Source organism: Sorex araneus, chromosome 3 (genome assembly GCF_027595985.1).
Source record: "Sorex araneus isolate mSorAra2 chromosome 3, mSorAra2.pri, whole genome shotgun sequence".
NCBI classification, from domain to species: domain Eukaryota; kingdom Metazoa; phylum Chordata; class Mammalia; order Eulipotyphla; family Soricidae; genus Sorex; species Sorex araneus.
Window position 1 is genome coordinate 194543296 of NC_073304.1, and position 19287 is coordinate 194562582.

Sequence of the window (19287 nt, forward strand, 5' to 3'; positions counted from 1 at the left end):
GCTGGGTATGGCCCCAAAACAAAACAAAACAAAACAAAAAAAGGGTAGAAAAAGGGGAAAGGAAAGGGGGCAGGAGACAGTACAGTGATTAGGGCCTAAGTCTTCCGGGCTCATCCCAATACCCTGTGGGTCCCCAACCACTGCCAGAAGCAACCTACCAGCACAGAGCCTGGAGCAGCCCCCATGCATCACCAGGTGTGGCCTAAAATCAAAGGAGAGGAGATTAGTTTTCCTTTGTTCTTTTATTTGGGAGCCACACCCAGCAGTGTTCAGGGGCTACTCCCAGCTCTGTGCTCAGGGGTCACTCCTACAGTGATGGGGACCATGTGGTGCCAGGGATTTGGACCTGGCCCTCCTGTGTGCTAAAGCATGCTCTCAGCCCCTTAAGCTATTTCTCTGGCCTCATGTTTGGGAGCAGATAAGTTTGAAGGTATTGACTGGATTATTTTTATTTTTATTATTTTTTTTAATATATGGGTCACATGCGGTGGAGCTGAGGGTCATGTGGCCACCCTGGGAGGTGCTCAGGTCTAGTGGTGCCACACAGCTGCAGGGATAGAACATAGGGCCTGAGATTTCCTTGATTTTTGTCATTTGTATTTACTTATTTATTTTGATTTGAAGACCATACCCGGAGGCGCTCAGGGTGAGTTTTGTTATTTTTCTTGTGGTTTCTGGGCAAATGTATAGATGTCCCTTCTTGCTGTTAATGCCATATTTATATTTATTTTTTATTCCATTTTTTTTGAGGTCTCTGTGAATTTTCAGAATGAAACATTCCTAACCATGCCTGAAGTAGAGTTTGGAAAAGGAGAAAACCATTCTACCAAGATTCATGACACTGCAGCTGTTTCTAAATTATAGAGAATTATTGAGATAGATGTTACCACTGTTACCAATCTTAGACAAGTGGCTGTTTCTTTTTAGCTATGGACATGAGTTAAAGAAAGAAGAATCTGTCCAATATTGAGCAAGTGCACTTCACTGATGACATAAATTGAGAATACAGAGACAGAACACCTATACTGAGCATCTAGAAAGCACTGTGCTAGGTACCGGCTATAATTCAGAGAACAAGACAAGTAAGACTTGGAATTTGTAATGCTGCAAATAGCATAACAGACTGGAGCACATGCTTTGCATGCAGGAACCTCAGTTTGATCCCCAGCACCATGGGCCACCTGAGCACCATTGGAACAACTTCCTACCATGGAGTCCAGAATAGCTGCCCAGTTCTGCTAGATGTGGGGGGGAAAAAAACCACTGTATCACTGTCAGCACTGTCATCCCATTGTTCGTCGATTGACTCGAGTGGGCACCAGTAACATCTCTTTTCCTCTCAGCCCTGAGATTTTGGGGAAAAAAAAAAAGCCAAGACTTTAAATTTACAGACCGGAAAGGGATAAGGGAAAAAAATTAACCCACAAGTAAATTGTGGCAGAAATAAATTACAGGAGGTGGGAAAATGGTCTGAGGTGGTTCTTTGAGGAAATCTTCCTTAAGACGCTTACTGAAGTTGATTCTTGAAGGATAAGGAGTCAACTGTGCCAGCATTAGGGATTATAACTGGCCATTGATGAATCAACTTTTTTTTTTTTGCAGTATTTAACTCTGAGAAGTTAAAGCAGGCTGAAAGCTCATTTTAGAATATTCACTAGGGGCTGGAGCGATAGCACTGTGGATAGGGCATTTGCCTTGCATGTGGCTGACCCTGGTTCAATTCCCAGCATCCCACATGGTCCCCTGAGCACCGCCAGGCGTTATTCCTGAGTATAGAGCCAGGAGTTAATCCCTGTACATTGCCTGGTGTGACCCATAAAGCAAAAAAAGAAAAGAAAAGAAAAGAAAAGAAAAGAAAAGAAAAGAAAAGAAAAGAAAAGAAAAGAAAAGAAAAGAAAAGAAAAGAAAAGAAAGGAAAAGAAAAGAAAAAGAATATTCGTTAGTGGTACACCAAGAATGAGGAAAGTATTGGGAGTCATCTATCTTCCAGGGGAGTTTTGGGGTTTAGAGGACGGTGCGGAAGAAAGGGGGGAACAACACCCAGCAGTGCTCAGACCTTACTCCTGGCTTTGTGTCAGGGATTACTCCTGGCAGGGTTCGAGAGACCATATGGGGCGCTGGGGATCAAACCCAGGATGGCCATGTGCAATTTAAGGGCCTCATCCACTGTATTATCATTTTCCTCACATTCAAAGGGAGGTTTTCTTTTTTTTTTCAAATTATATTCTTTAAAATCACCTACAAATGCACAAATGATGACAATTATTTAAAAAGTTCTGGGAACTGAGAAATACTTGCATGTGATTCACTCAGTTCCATCTCCTGGACCTCATAGGGACCCCTGAGCACCACCAGGAGTGACCTCTCAGCACTAAGCCAGGAGTAATCTCTGAGCACTGTCAGGTGTGGCTCCAACCTATGCTCTAAAGAGACTCACATCTAGTCAGCTGTACTACTATTTTTTAAGTATTGAAGCCAATGGGAAAATGAAGACAATGATGAAAGGAAGGTGACAGTTGTGGTGGGATTGGTGTTGCAATATTAAATGCCTGTAACAAATCCTTGTAAACCACAGTGTTTAAATAAAGTATGTGTGTGGGGCAGGGGGACAGATTGAAGAAGAAACATAAAGGAAGTATTGGAACTTGGAGGGAGGAGCACAGAGAGAGAGTACAGCGAATAAGAGATTTACCTTGCATGTAGCTGACAATCCTTTCCTTTTTTAAAGATTTTTTTTTACTAATCACTGTGAGATAGACTCTTAAAAAGCAGCTAATGACTAGGTTTCAGTCATATAGTGTTCCAACACTCTTACCTACACCAGTGTACACATCCCAGCACCAGCGTCCCCAGTTTGCCTTCCATCACCCCACCCCAACCCCCCAGCCTGCTCTATGGTGGGCACTTTCCTTCTCTCTCTCTCTCTCTCTCTCTCTCTCTCTCTCCCCCTCTCTCTTACTGTTTCTCTCCCTTCCTCTCTCTTTCTCTCTCTCACTTTCCCACACTCTTTCTCTCTTTCTCCCTCCCTCCCTCCCTCTCTCTCTCTCTCTCTCTCTCTCTCTCTCTCTCTCCCCCCCCTCTCTCTCTTCCTGTTTCTCTCCCTTCCTCTCTCTCTCTCACTTTCCCACACTCTTTCTCTCTTTCTCCCTCTCTCTCTCTCTCTCTCTCTCTTTCTCTCTCTCTCTCTCTCTCTCTCCTTTTGGGCATTGTAGTTTGAAATACAGATACTGAAAGGTTATCATGTACAACCCTTTACCTACCTTCAACACTCAGTTCTTGTCCAGTGTGATCATTTCCAACTATTATTGTCATACTGGTCCCTTCTCTATCTGATCTACCCTCTGCCCCACACACACTTGTGGTAGATTCCAACCACTGGCCAGTTCTCCTAGCCCCTCTTTTTCCCTGTCCTTGGATATTAGTCTTCTACTATATATATTTTTTATATCCCAAGGGCCAAATGAATGCAGTCATTCTATATCTGTCCCTCTCCTTCTGACTCATTTTACTCAGTATGATACTCCCCATAGTCATCCATTTATATGCAAATTTCATGACTTCATTTTTTTCCCTCACAGCTGCATAGTATGACTCAAAACCAAGAGATTAAAAGCAGAAAGTTGTAGCTGCGGCTATGGCTCAGTGGGGCACACATGTCTGAGTCCCTGGGTTCAGTCCCCAGGACTCCAAAAAATAATAATAAATAAGGGGTGTTAGAGAGATAGTAAAGGGGCTAAGGTGCTTCATTTGCATGTGGCTGACCCTGGTTCAATTCCTAGCACAGCATATTGTCCCCCAGCACTTAGGAGAGTTAACTCCCAAGTGCAGAGCTAGGGGTAGCCCTGAGTACTGCCAGGTATAACCCAACCTCCCCCCACTAAAAAATTTTAAAATATATAAGTAAAATTAAAATCTTACATAAAATGCCCCTTTTGGCCCATCAAAGGGGCATTAGATGTAAAATAGACATAAGTCCAGGGCAAGGGAGATGATCCAAAGGACTGGTGTGCAAGCAAACATGCAGAAGACCCTATCCAATTCCCAGCCCCTCATGACCCCATGACACTGGCCGGTTTAGCTCCCAGCACTACTGGACCTGACCCCAAAACAAAACAAACAAAAAATATGTTAAAAAAAAAAGTTTAGGGGGCTGGAGCAATAGCACAGCGGGTAGAGCGTTTGCCTTGCACGCGGCCGACCGGAGTTCGATTCCCAGCATCCCATATGGTCCCCTGAGCACCGCCAGGAGTAATTCCTGAGTGTAGAGCCAGGAGTAACCCCTGTGCATAGCCAGGTGTGACCCAAAAAGCAAATAATAATAATAATAATAATAATAATAATAAATTAAAAAAATAAAAAAAATAGTTTAGTCCAAAGCCAAGAGAAAAAAAGTCAAACTTCAGTTTCAAAAGTGCCTTTCCTGCAAGTGTGAAGCCTCGACCCACATGCCCCTGGCACAGTCACGGCAGTGCTGCAGTTTGGAAGCCAGAGCACTGCATGAGCCTGCGGTTCCCAGCACAGAGCAGCCAGCTGTGTGCTGTAACAAAAGTCTGTGCACAAGTATTAAACTATGAAAAAAAGCGTGTGACCCAGCCTGTGCTGCAGGGGTTAGTGCTGTGTTTTTGTTTTTGTAGGGCCCCATATGGAGACACGCTCAGGGATTGCCTCAGGCTCTATTGTCAGGGATCAGTCCTGGTGGTGCTAGGAGACCTTGTGCAGAACAGGGTAGCAAATCGGAATTGGCTGAGTTCCTGGCAAGATAGAGCAAGCACATCTAGCCCAAGGGCCAATGTTTAAGCACTGCAGCTGAATCTACAAGACCCCCACTCCAGTGTGTGCAACGCTTGGTCACTGCAACAATAAGGGGAAGGGAAGCCAAGATGGGGGTGAGGGAAGATATTCCCAAGGGGTAGGGATTTAGTTCACTGACACAGTACATCTTTTTTTTTTTTTAATTTTTATTTATTTATTTATTTTTAAATTTTTTTATTGCATTTTGGGTCACACCCAGCAATGCACAGGGGTTACTCCTTTCTTTGCACTTAGGAATTACTCCTGGCAGTGTTCAGGGGACCCTATGGGATGCTGGGAATTGAACCCAGGTCAGCCGCATGCAAGGCAAATAAATGCCCTACCTGCTGTGCCATAGCTCCAGCCCCGACATAGTACATCTTTTATGTATTTGAGGCTCTGGGCTAGATCCCTGGCACCGGTGGGGTTAAGAGTTATGTCCAAGTACAAATCCCTGGAAATCATGTATATTATATTACATGGTAAAAGAGTAAATTTTACTTTAAGTGAAAAGATATTATTAAGAATCTTAAGCTTGGGGAGAATCTTGGCATTGGGGGCAAAATGGCTATCCTGAGTATTATGCTGAGTGAAATGAGGGAGGGGGACAAACAGAATGATTACACTCATTTGTGGGATATTAAAAAACATAGCAAGAGAATAATACACAAGGACAGTAGAAACAAGAGCCGAAGGACTAGTCCATGGAAGGACACTTGCCACAAAGGGGAAATGAGACTGCAGTTAGGACAAATAAGGGGCCACTATGGCAATGTTAGTCAGAAATGATCACTCTGAACAAAAACTGAGGATAAAGGGAGGTAAAGGGATGGACATACATGATAAGTTTTCAGTAGCATTATTGCAAACCACAATACCTAAAAGGAAAATGAGAAGGTAGGGGTAGAGTGTTGGATGGGAGTATCTGCCATAGAGAGAACGGGGCAGGTGGTGGGGGCCAGCGGGAAACTGGGGACACTGGTGGCAGGAAATGTACACTAGTGAAGGGATAGGAGTTGGGACATTGTATAATTGAAACTCAAGCATGAACAACATTGTAACTGTGTATCTCAAGATGATTCAATTAAAAAAATTTTTTTTATTAAAAAAGATGTTTTAAGTTTGGATCTATAGTGGTTAGGGTGCTTGCCTTGCATGCGCCCTAGATACACACAAAGACACACACACATATGCATATATATTTGGTTTTGGAGTCACACCTGGCAGTGCTTAGAATTTACTCCTGCCTCTGGCTCTGGACTCAGGGATCACTCCTAGTGTGCTAGAGGACCATGTGTGATGCCAGGGATTGAACTAGGTATGTGCCTTTTCCCCTGTACTATCTCTCCAGTCTTACATATTAATTTTTTTTTTGTTTGTTTTGGAACCATCCCCAGTGGTGCTCAGGGCTTACTCCTGACTCTGCTCAGAGATCACTCCTAGTGGGGTTCAGGGACAATATGGTATGCCAGGGATTGAATCCAGGTCGGCTGTATTCAAAGCAATCCAGCCCACTCTTCCCCCACCCCACTTACTAATTTTTTTTTTCTTTTTGGGTCACACCTGGCGATGCACAGGGGTCACTCCTGGCTCCGAACTCAGAAATCACTCCTGGCGGTGCTCAAGGGACCATATGGGATGCTGGGAATGAACCCGGGTCGGCCGCGTGCAAGGCAAACGCCCTACCCGCTGTGCTACCACTCCAGCCCCCCCACTTATTAATTTTTTTATGGAATTTTTTCCCCTTCTGGGGCTGGAGTGGTAGCACAGTGGGTAGGATGTTTGTCTTGCACATGGGTTTGAACCTGGGTTCGATCTTCAGCATCCCATATGATCCCCAAGCACTGCCAGAAGTGATTCCTGAGTTCAGTGCTGGGTGTGGCCTCCTTCCTAGCAAAAATTTTTTTTCCTTCCTTTTGCTGTGTTTCAAGAACCAGTGTTACATACCAGCTTGACTGTGGTGCTCACAGAGGTCGTACTTGCATTGCTTGCATATTTACCTGCAGTTTGCTTTGTTTGTTTGAACCACACCCAGTGATGCTCAGAGGTTACTCCTGCTCTGCACTCAGGGGACCATATGGAGTGCTGGGGATAGTGACCGAACATTACATCTGCTGTTTGAGGAGGGAAGGAGGAGTCACTGCTGGGAAGCCAAGGGAGCTCTGTCACAGGAGGGGCCGCCAACCACTAGTCCACTAGTCTGCTTGCATCAAATCTCAGAACCTCACCCTGAACCCCAGCTATTCCCCCAGTTGTCCCCTGCATGACCTATCAATTATCACAACATAAACAACAAAGAAGCAAAGGGGGAGGGAAAAGTGAAAAAATTTTAAAAGAATATAGATAAATGATGAATCAGAGTAAGCAGAAGTTTGCTACTTTTTTGGGATCATACCCTGAGGTGCTCAGATGGTGCCAGGAATAAAATGGGGGCTAGCCCCATGCAAGGCTAGACTCCTGGCCCATGATATTTTTGTTTTAGGGCTACACCTGACAGTGCTCAGGGACTACTCCCAGCTTGTTCCCAGTTATGCTCCAGGAATTGTATAGTGTCTGGGATTGAACCCAGGCCTCTGGCAGAAAAAGCATGCACTCCAGCCAGCCAGTTGGGCTATCTCTATGTCCCAAGTCTAATAAATTGGTAAGTTTTAACTAATTTTGGAGGTGTTTGCTTTTGTTTTATTTTGCAATGTCAAGGGCAAATCCAGGGATTCAGCCATGCAAATTGTGAATGCTGTAGGCAGCCCTTTATACTTGCTGTAGGCAGCCTTTAAGATGACTATCAGGGGCTGGAGATAAAGTTCAGAGGGTAAGGCTCTTGTTCTTTATGTAGCTGACACAGTTCAATCCCAGAACTACGGCTCCAAAATATAATTCACTTCTGTTTTAGTTTGTTTTTGAGTCACACCTGATGGTGCTCAGGGGCTAATCCTGGCTTGGAGTTGGGGACACTCCTGGTGGTCCTCTGGAGACCATGTGATAGTAGGGATGGAACTGGGGTTTTCTGCATGCAACACATGTGCTCAATCCATTCAACAGTTTTTCTGGTCCTTACACTCTAACCAATAGATGTAGCAGAAGTAATGGTTGTCACTTATGAGATTAGGTTACGAAAAAACTTCATCTTGAGTTCTTCTCATTCTGTTGCTCACTTTAAAGACTACTGTAAGTTGTGGGCGGCCTACAGGGAGGCCTCTGTCCAATGACCAGTGAGAAACTGAGAACCTCAGTCTGATACCTCCTAAATAAACAATCAACAACTACATGAGTGAGTTGGAAGCATATCCTCAAATCCTCTTGAATCAAAGCAACCCACTTAAGCAGCATCTGGATTTCTGACCCTCAGAAACGGGGAGGTCATAAATGTTTATTATTTTAAAGCACTAAGTCCGAAGGTAAATTATTACAACCCAATAAATAACATAATACTAATCGTATAACTTTTGAAAATCAATTTTATTTATTTATTGTCTTTTGGGGGTGCTAAGGAGCTATGATCAGGAGTCATTCCTGATGGTCCTTGGAGGAACCATATTTGGTGCCATGGTTCAAATGGGGCTCAGCTACATGCAAGGTAAGTGGCTTAACCCCTGTTCTGTTTCTCTGGCTCGGAACTTCAGTTTTTTTTTTTTGCCTTTTGGGTCACACCCAGCAATACACAGGGGTTACTGCTGGTTTTGCACTCAGGAATTACTCCTGGAGGTGCTCGGGAGACCATATAGGATGCTGGGAATCGAACCCGGGTCGGCCATGTGCAAGGCAAACGCCCTACCTGCTGTACTATCACTCCAGCCCCTGAACTTCAATTTTTAAGACACTAAAAGAAAATAGGGAGAAAAATAAAAGTAATAGTTGTAGTGTGTAGCGTTATGCTGTTTATAGTTTTATGAACATTCTAATCACATTAGTCAACATAATTCCCTCAGCAGCTAATTTTATCCAGTTCATGTAATCCAGTAATTCTTACACATTTTATTCTTAGGATCTGAACTTTGGTCTTAGGATACATCTAACTATGAATTCCAACAAATGAGTAAGCAAACTGAAAACTACTGATTTAGTCATACATAAAATCATTTTGTCTACTGGAGACTCAAAAAGAAATCCAAAATAGTATAAAAATTCCCTTCCCCTTCAGTGTGGATTAATATTCACAGGATAATTATGTTGAATTATTTTGTAAAATTATGTTTCTTTTTACAAAAAGAATGTTCAGTGTGCAATATTTAAAGAAAATAGTGACGTGAAAAAGCAGAAAGTGAAAGTCAACTTTGAACCTGTTGCTCAGAGAAGACAGCTACTGAAACTGAACATACTATTGATTTCATTTGATAGCATTTGCCTATCCTTAACATTAAAAGAATTCCTGAAGGCAGAGTGATTGTAGAGTGAGTAAAGCACTTGTTCACCTCTGGTTCAAAACCCTAGCATCACTAGGTCTGACGTTTGAGCACAGAACCAGGGATTATTCCTGAGCACCGCCAGGTATGTCCTAGCTTCCCCCATCTCACCCACCCCCAAAACAAAAAACCTCACTATAGGGCCTAGAAAAATAGCATAGCAGGTAAGGCATTTGCCCTGAACATGACTGACCTGGATTCGATTCCCAGCATCCCATATGGCTTCCCCTCCCTCTCCAGGAGTGATTTCTGAGCGCAGAACCAGGAATAAACCCTGAGAACCATCAGGCATGGCCTTCCCCTGGGGGAAAAAAACAACCACCAAAACTCACTAAGGTTGGAGAATCGTACAGAGGTTAAGGAACTTGCCCTGCATCCCACAGACCCTGGTTCAAAATCTCTGACATTACATATGGTTCCTGGAGTACAGTCAGGGGTCACTTCTGGGCACAGAGTCAGGAATAGCTCCTAAGCACTGCTGGATATGACCCAAAAACCCCCACCTCCCCTCAAAAAAAAAAAAAACCCACTCCAAAACACTAGACCTTATGAGTTAGGTATTACCATTATTTCTGTTTTCCAGATGAGTAAATAAAGGCTTATAGAGATTTATTTGTTTTAACAAGGTTACAAAGCTAAACAGTTTCAGAATAACAATCTTCCACCCAGTTTGCCCAACCACACAATTCACATATTCATATTTTTATCACTCTCTATGATTTCTTTTCTGTGTGTGTATTCTTTTTAGTCACCTTGGATTACAAAGCTATTCATGATTGGGCTTCAGACATACAATGTTCCAACATCAATCTCTTCCCCAGTGTGCACTTCCCTCCACCGATGTCCCCAGTTTCCCTCCCACTGACCAGCCTGCCTCTCTGACAGGCACTTTTTATTTATTTCTGTGGGGGTGGGGAGTCACATCCAGCAGTGCTCAGGGATTACTCCTGACTCTGTATTCAGGAATCACTTCTAGCAGTGCTTAGGGAACCATATAGGATGCCAGGGATCAAACCCAGGTCAGCCATATGCAAGACTGCACCTCTGGCCCTGACAGGCACTTTTTAATAATTTTTTTTGTCACTATATCTTACAGTACTGTTACTGGTAGGGTTTCATGACAGAACTTCAATTTCTTTTTAAAAAAATGTTTGAGGGGAGGAGGGTTTGGGCCACACCCCGTGGTGCTCAGGCCTTACTCTTGATTCTAAGCTCAGGAATCACTCCTGGTGGTTCTTGGGTCCCAGGGAATAAGCCCAGGTTGATCCTGTGCAAGACCTTATTATGACTCATTTTTTTTGCTTTTCCCTCTTTCCTTCCCTACTCCCTCTTTCTTTTCTCCTTCCTTCTTTCTTTCTCTTTCTTTCTTTCTTTCTTCTTTTTTTTTTTTTTTTTTTTTTTTTGCTTTTTGGGTCACACCCGGTGATGCTCAGGGGTTATTCCTGGCTCTGTACTCAGGAATCACTCCTGGCAATGCTCAGGGGACCACATGGGATGCTGGGAATTGAACCTGAGTCGGCCGCGTGCAAGGCAAATGCCTTACCCACTGTGCTATTGCTTCGGCTCCCCTTCCTTTCTTCCTTCCTTCCTTCCTTCCTTCCTTCCTTCCTTCCTTCCTTCCTTCCTTCCTTCCTTCCTTCCTTCCTTCCTTCCTTCCTCCCTCCCTCCCTCCCTCCCTCCCTCCCTCTCTCTCTTCTTTCTTTCTTTCTTTCTTTCTTTCTTTCTTTCTTTCTTTCTTTCTTTCTTTCTTTCTTTCTTTCTTTCTTTCTTTCTTTCTTTCCTTTTGTTTTGAGGCTATACAATGCTATCTTACTGGATTTTTTTTTTGAGGGGGAGTCACACCCAGCGATGCACAGGGGTTACTCCTGGCTCATGCACTCAGGAATCAATCCTGGCGGTGCTCGGGGGACCATATGGGATGCTGGGAATCAAACCTGGGTCAGCCGAGTGCAAGGCAAACGCCCTACCCGCTATCACTCCAGTCCCTCTTTCTGGATATCTTCTCTTGAGTACATGAGACCCTGAATTCAATAATTGAATCCTGAGTAACACACACACACACACACACACACACACACACACACACACACACACTCAGAGCCCCCTCTTTTCTTTTTCTTTTTTGCTTAAAGTTAGGGTTAAAGTTAGGGTTATCATTAAGTTTAGGATTAGTATTGTTACTACAGTTAGGTTAGAAGAGTGATAAGATTAGAATGAGCAGTAGCTTTAGATTTAGAATGATCTAAACAAAGGGGAAAACACAATTTCATCAGATTTATTAACTTTCTTATATTTTTGTTGCTTTTTGGGCCATACAGTTAGGCTACTCCTGACTGTCCATGGGTCAGGAACATGGGTGCTAATGAGTCGTTTCTGACAATGCCTGGAGTACCAGGTTATGCCAGCTCTCTCTCTCTCTCCGCCCCCCCCCCCCCATTTTCTTTATTTGTGCGTGTGTATGGTACTAGGGATGCATTCAAAACAAGACCCACTCAGTGGGTCTCTACCATTGAGTCATGTCCCTGCCCTTGTGCATTTTTGCTTTTGATTTTCAATGTAAATTTGGGACTAGAGAGATGGTACAGGAGTTAAGGTGATTCACTTGTATGCAGCTGACTGCAGTTTGATCTCCAGCACCACTTAATCCCCTGAGCACTGCCAGAGACTGACCCCTGAGACAAAACTGGGAGTAGCCCACAAACACAAAACCAGGTATGCTAACCTAATTCCCTGACAAGAATTTTTTGAAAAAAAAAAAAGGAGGAAAAGAAAGAAATTAGGTGGGGACCAGAGTACAGCAGGTAGGGCCTTGCACACTGCTGATCTGGGTTTGATCACTGGCAGCTCAACCCACCAGGAGTGACCCCTGAGTACAGAGCCAGAAATAAGCCCTGAGCATTTCTAGGTATGGCCCCCAAACAAAAAACAAACCAAACAAAAGAAATTAAGTGGAAGAAAGTATAGGCACTTTACTATTGTATTTCCATTATTGAAAATATTCATGTTTTTATAGTCATGACTAAGAATACAGAGAATTTAGTATCTGCATTTTTCTTATGTCACAAAGTTCTTTCCCAAAATACTACAAATAACTAAAGCAACATTTATAGTAACTAGGACTGAGGACAGACTTAGTTTCCTAAACTTCATGTAAGTGAAGAAATTAAGGCAGGTAAAAGTATGGTAAGTCAGAAATTCAAAAGTGAATGCTCTAGTTTACCTGTAGCTAGCTTCTTAGGAATTCTTGCCTTCCAACACAGAAAAAAAAAAGTTAGTTAAAAGCCCTGCTCTGGAAAGATAGCTCAAAGGAATGGGAGCCTGCTTTGCATATAGGAGCCCAGGTTTGATGCCTGACACCATCTATGATTACAAATAAGCAAAAGTTACAACCCTATCAATGTAATCCTATGCATTCTAAATATATTTTTATTGCTTCATTAATAAAAAGAAAGTAGTAGTGTACTAGTCAATAACAGACTTCCTTGTCATGGTATGGTATGTTTTTTTTTGCTCTGTGGTTTGGTTTTGAACACATCTTATGGTGCTTAAGGACCACTCCCAGCTTGGTGCTCCGGGGTTACTTCCAGGGTGCTGGGGGACCATGTGGTACTGGGGCTCAATCCCACGGCTCCTACATACAAAGCATGCACTATACTCCTCTCACCCAAAGTTTTTTGTTTGTTTGTGTTTTTTTTTCCTTTGTTTTTTAGGAGCCACACCCAGTGATGCTCAAGATTATTCCTGGTTTTGAACTCAGGAATTATTTCTGGGAGTGCTCTGGGGACCATATGGGGTTCTGGGGATCAAACCATGGTAGGCCAGGTGCAAGGCAAGTGCCCTACCTGCTCTACTATCTCTCGGCCCTCCCTTTAAAGTTTTAAAAATTTAAATAAAAATTTACCAAGACATGGGTTAGAGAGATAGCATGAGAGAGGTTCTTAGTTGGATCCCCAGTATTGCTTTCCCCCCACTGTTGGTATGGCCCTATAAAATATAAAATAAGGTGTAGTAGGCTAGAGAGATAGCTCAATAGGCTGAGTGCATGCTTTGCATGCAGGAGGCCTGGATTTAAGCCTGTCACCACATGATCCCTTTGAGCATTGCCAGTAGAAACCCTTGAGCCCAGAGCTGGGTGTAGTTCAATCCCCTCCTCCCCCCAAATAAATAAAATTTAGCAAGGCAAGGATAATACTCATTATATAGAACAAGTTAAGGTCTGAAAATAGATCTTTACCTTTGTATGTATGTATGTGTGTATGTGCATGAAATAAAATAGTTTTATTTAGAAAAATATAAGGAAAGAGAAAGAAGATCACAGCTTGTGATGTGGGTAGCATAGAATGTACTTTACTTTTTAATTATGCTTTTGTGTTGACATTCATTCATTTCCAAGCATAAACTCTTCCTTTTAGGCTTCTTGTTCCTTTTTCATCTTTCTGCTACAGGAATTCAAATCACATTTTAAAACTGTAGCAGGAGGGCTAGAGTGTTAGTACAACAGGTAGGGCATTTGTCTTGCACACGGCCAACCTGGGTTCAATCCCAGATTCCCATATGGTCCCCCGATCACCACCAGGTGTAATTCCTGAGTGCAGAGCCAGGAGTAAGCCCTGAGCATTGCCAGGAGTGACCTCAAAAAACAAAAACAAAAACAAATTTGTAATAGGATGGGAGCCACAGTATAGTGGGTAGGGCATTTACCTTGTATGAGGCTGACCCAGGTTCAATCCCTGGCATTCCATGTGGTCCCCCAAGCACCCACCAGGAGTAATTCCAGAGTGCAGAGCCAGGAATAACCCCTGAGCAATGCTGGGTGTGACCCAAAAAGCCAAAACCAGAAAATAAATAAATAAATCATTGCAACATAGAGAGAACATTTTACATGTCCATTGCAAAACATATAAGTAAACAAAATGTGTGTATATGTGCACATACACACAAGGAAATATTATCCAATCTTAAAAAAGGAAATTTTAGGTGTCAGAGAGATAGCACAGGGATTAAGGTGCTTGTCTTGCACTCCAGCCAACCTGGGTTCAACATAATAGCCTTGCACTCAGTCTAAGCCCTGCTAGAAATGATCCAAAAGCAAAGAGCCAAGACACAGTTGAGTATGGCCCAAATATTAAAATAAAAGAGGAAATCTTGGTATACATCACTGTCATCCCGTTGCTCATCGATTTGTTCGAGCGGGCACCAGTAACATCTCTCATTGAGAGACTTACTGTTACTGTTTTTGGCATATCCAATACGCACGGGTAGCTTGCCAGGCTCTGCCGCGCGGGTTCGATAGTCTCGGTAGCTTGCTGGGCTCTCCGAGGGGGATATACATCATAGCATGAATAAACTTTGAACATTATGGGAAGTGCTCAGGTCTTACTCTTGGCTCTGTGCTCAGGAATTACCCCTGGCAGTGCTTGGGGAACCGTATAGGATGCATGTGCAAGGCAATTAAATACCCTACCCACTGTACTATGGCTCCAGACCCCTCCTTCAAGTATTTTCAGTACCAAAATTTAATTTCTTTTGTTCATTTTGTTCATTGGGTAACTTTTTTACAACTTATTATTCCTCGATCTGTTTTTTAATCTTGTGGGGGGGAGGGGGATGGTATTGGGACTGTGCTCAGAACTCACTCCTGGCTCTGCATGTGCCCAGGGATCACTCCTGGTGACCAGGGTGCCAGGGATCAAATCTGGGTGGGCCACATGCAATCCAAGTACCCTATCCGCTATACTATGACTCAGGGCTCATGGACCTGAAAAAAAAGAAATTGCTCCTCTTGGCCGTCTTAGCATTGCTGCTGGATGTGTGTAGCACCACTGAGGGGGTCCCTCCAACAAATTAAAAAATGAAAATTCTGTTCAATACAATAGACATTGAGAAAAATGTATAATACATATTCAGTTTAGAGATAATTATAAAGCAAATACATGTATCATCACCATGTAGATCAAGAAGTAAGTATCAGAAGGTAGTTCTTATAAACGTTCACATCGTAACTTTCTGGGTAACCACTATCTTTCACCTTTATATTTGCTTAAACAATATCAGGTTGTGGGATAATATGCAAGCTTAATAAAATCAACACGCAAAAAACCAATATTTTCTTAACTCCTAATATTTCCATAGATTAAAACAAAAATTAAAAACATAGTAACTTTTAAGCTGTTCTTTCGAAACCCTTTCTTTTGCTCTCGAAAAACTCTTCACGTTCTAAACCTATCATGGTTCTACAGCTGCCCTCACCTGCAAAGTTCTAAAAAAAAAAATGCACCCCAAATCCCTTCAGTGTAAAAATTAGATTTTTTCCCCTCCTGCTCTCCCTTGCCTCCAACTACAAAGAAACAATGATTTAAACCCTTTGTGCCCTTTTAGAAAATTACACAGATACCCCATTGTGGAACCCTATAATCCCTTCGTGGAAAGGAAGAGATTAGCATATGAATACAAAGCAAAATGAATCCAGAATACAAAACGATCTACTGGATTGTGAAGCTCTTGTATTCTTAAAAATGTATTTATTTCCTCTTTTTGTATTGCCCATTTAGTGGTCTCAGGGTTAAGAGAATCGAGCTTCCCCTCTGGTTACCCGGAAAAGCATTAAAAAAAAAAAAGCCAACAGATTCTAGGAGATTCTAGGAGGTGCAACACCAACAGATGGCTCCCAGAGCCAGTGGAATCTGCTCCTCTCGAAAGGATCTTCTTGCCGGCGAGGAGTGTAGAAAGTGCGGTTCGCAGACTGCGCGGTGAAGGAGAGAAAGCGATAGAAGAGAGAGCCATAGTGCTGACGTTGGAGGCCCGGCCCTGTGAGGTTGCACAGGGTAAGTGGCGTTGGCCAGGAGGCAGCGGCGCAGGGAGGGGAAAGGAAAGAGGATTTGGGCTAGGGGCGGGGCCTGCGGCGCAGCGTGGCTCCTGATTGCTGGAGCGCGGCTGCCAATCTCGCGGTATCGCTCGCTTAACCAGTGCGCTGGCGAGACGCGCTCAGATATACTGAGCGAGCCCGGAGAAGCAGCCTCAGATCCTGACGGTGCAGCAGCCCGCAGCCTCAGCCCGGGAGTCCCAGCCGCTTTCAATGGAGGAGAAGTCCGGCCAGCCACAGCCTCAGCACCATCACAGCCACCACCATCCGCACCATCACCCCCAGCAGCAGCCGCCGCAGCCGCAGCCGCACCACCACCACCCTTATTATTTCTACAACCACAGCCACAACCACCACCATCACCACCATCACCAGCAGCCTCACCAGTACCTGCAGCATGGAGCCGAGGGCAGCCCCAAGGCCCAGCCAAAGCCGCTGAAACATGAGCAGAAACACGCCCTCCAGCAGCACCAGGAAACGCCGAAGAAGAAAACAGGTCTGGGAGGGAGGACGAGTGGGGGAAGGGGAACGGGAGTGGGGGGCAGGGGCGACCGGGGGTGGGGCTGGGGCTGGGGCTGGAAAGCGCCGGCGGGGTCGGGGTGTGTGTGTGGGGGGGGTTGTGGGGGACGAGGCCTGCCCCGCGCCTCTGAGGAGCCCCCCCCCCCCATTTTCGTTCCCTCACGGCCGGGGCCAGGACGCGGCTTGCAGCGCCCCAACCTTCCCCTCAGCATGGGAGAGGCCCGAGCAGGCCAGTGTGACCTTCCCGGCCCCCGCCCGGGCTGGGGGCGCCCCGGGCCGGGCGGCCTTGAAAGTCTCGGCCGGCTCGGGCCGTCCTCGCGGTCGCCTCGCGGCCGCCCTGAAGGGACCTTCTCGGGGGGGGGGGGTGCTGAGGAGGGGTGAGGCGAGCCCCTCAGCCCTGCGGGCCGAACTCGGGGCGGCCTAGCGAGTCTCCACAGGGTGGTGTCGCGAGACCCTTCTGCAGGCGGCGAGGCCAGGGGAGGTGGGGAGAGTTGAGGAAGTGTCTTCCCTCACCCGCCGCCCGAAGCCCACCTGTGGCCTTGGGGTTCCCCGGACTAGGGGGGCCGGGGGACCCCGCGCCGCCGGGGTCAGTTTCGTTCCCCCCACTCCACCCATCTCCGCGCTCCAGGTGGGCGCCGGCCGCCGCCGCCCCCCGCCCCCACCCCGCGGCTCCGCTCGGGGCCGGCGCCCCGGGCCCGCTCCCCCCAGAGCCGGCGCGGCTGGAATGTTCTCTCCTCCTCGCGGGGCCGCTTCCTGTCCGCCATGTTGGAAGCCGATTCCTGTCACCGACTCCGGCCCACGGCGGCGCGGAGGGGGGAAGGGTGTTGAGGGGCGCTCGGCGCGGCGAGGCCGCTGCAGGGGGGGGGCGGGGGACTCGGGCTCCCCCACCGGCGCTTCCCCGCCACCGGCCTGCCCGACGGGGGGTTCCGTGTGGCCCGCGGCCGCCCCTCCCCCCCCGTCGCCCGCCGGGTTGTGTAACCCGGTGGCGGCCGCGCGGCCCCGGGCGGGTCCCTGGGGTGAGGGGCGGGGGCGGTTGGGGTGGGGGAGGGCCGCGGCCACGAGGGGAGCGGCCTGCGCCCGGCCCCGCGCGCCTTGCGGCCCGCTTTCCCGCTCCCGGGGGCGGCGGGCGGCGGGCGGCCGGGCGGGGAGCCGGCCTCGGAGCCGGCCTCGAAGCGGAGCGGGAAGGAGGCCGCGGGCGGCGGCGGCCGAGCTCTCAGGCCAGGAGGGCTGGGGGTGGGGGATACATTTTCCGTAGAGGCGGTGCCTGAAGGCCGGGTGGGGTACCCAGCGGGAACCGGGCTCCCCGGTCACGAGTTTCTCTGCCACAGGAACCTCGTCTTCTGCCAGGTTCGCTCACGATTCCGCCTCTCAGGCCCTCGATTTGGGCCCTTCCCTTCTAGTTCATAGTCACCACCCCCCTCCCCTAACCCCCAAACTTGTTCTAGCTCCTCTCCCCACCTCCAGACCTTCTAATCTAGACTCGGGTCAGGGTTTTGAGGAGAGGGATTTTTTATTTATTTTTTAAATGTTCGATTGGATGACGGAGAGTGTGAAGATTGGGGGCGCGGGGGGGGGTTGGGGGAACGTACTACTTTTTTTTTTTCTTGCCCTTTAGGGTGATCTGAGGTGGCTCACCCATGAGGTAGTTCTCAACCTTATTTCCTCAGCTGAGACTGCTCTGTTAGAAGGACGGTATCCCTGTTTTTAAAGCTGAGATTGCTCCCAAACCCTTTTTAACCGGTGTTAAATTGCGGGTAAAAGTAGTTTTTGAAAACATTTTTAAAAGAAGTGGCCGAAAATGCTTATGGCCGCACAGATTTTTGAAAAGAAGTGTTCTTAAACTGAAACTTAAGGAGATGGGGAGAAAGTGAACGTTGAAATGAAGCGATTCGCTTTTGATGGAGTCATTGAGCGCGGTAGAAAAACTGCTTTTCTGTTGTAGACTTAATGTAATTTGAAGACTGAAATTGGAATGTCAGCTTTTCCATTTTGGGGATAGTGGAGACTGATGGTGTGCAGTAGAGTAGGAACGAACACAAATGTATTGTGTTTAATTAAACTTAGGAATTTTGTATAGACACTTCTAACAGCTAGACCTTTTTTCACATAAGGACGTTTTCAACTTTGAATTAAGAAAATTTTAACTATCTAGAATATAAAGCAATAAAAAGGAAAATTTGTATATTTTGTTATTCAGGTGTTAAGACTCCAGCTGGGTTCCCTTACATACAACATCCCCCAAACCACCTACAGTGGCTTTCTTTCATCCTCAGTGGAAAACAGATTTAGCTATTTCGAAAACATGTAAATAGGCAAATTAAACTTTTTATGTATAGTCCTCTTAATAGTATTTTTGTTTCAACAGACACCGCTAATTAAGAAAACTAGAGGATTTATGAAATGGAACTGGAATATTGTAGTGGGCTATAATTGCCCACAAACCTAAATAACTTTTTATTATCCAGAAGAGGGCGTGAGAGAGGACCCAATTTGCTTGGTATTTTCAGTTTTTAATTCAAAAGTAGATTATTCAGGACTCAAGTTTTGCTAACACCTTTTGGAGTTAGATGCTTATACTAAATAAGACTGAGAGTCCTTTGAGTTCTCCCTAAGTTTTTGTTGCTCGTTTTTCTTAAATACTAACTTGGAAGAGAGATAACTAGAGGTTTTGTGAGCCAAGGTTACCATGAGGGAAATTCATATAGCGTTAAATAT

General features: G+C 45.7%; 1 protein-coding gene across 1 annotated transcript in view; it reads left to right on the forward strand.

Annotated features, from left to right (window-relative positions):
• The first annotated feature begins 15994 nt into the window (after positions 1-15994).
• Positions 15995-19287, forward strand: part of NUFIP2 (nuclear FMR1 interacting protein 2) — a 31335-nt gene continuing 28042 nt past the window's right edge. Inside the window, exon 1 of the mRNA XM_004605011.2 lies at positions 15995-16549. Within this exon, the coding sequence (XP_004605068.1) occupies positions 16267-16549 (283 nt within the window). The 5' untranslated portion in view covers positions 15995-16266. The remainder of the gene's footprint in view (positions 16550-19287) is intronic.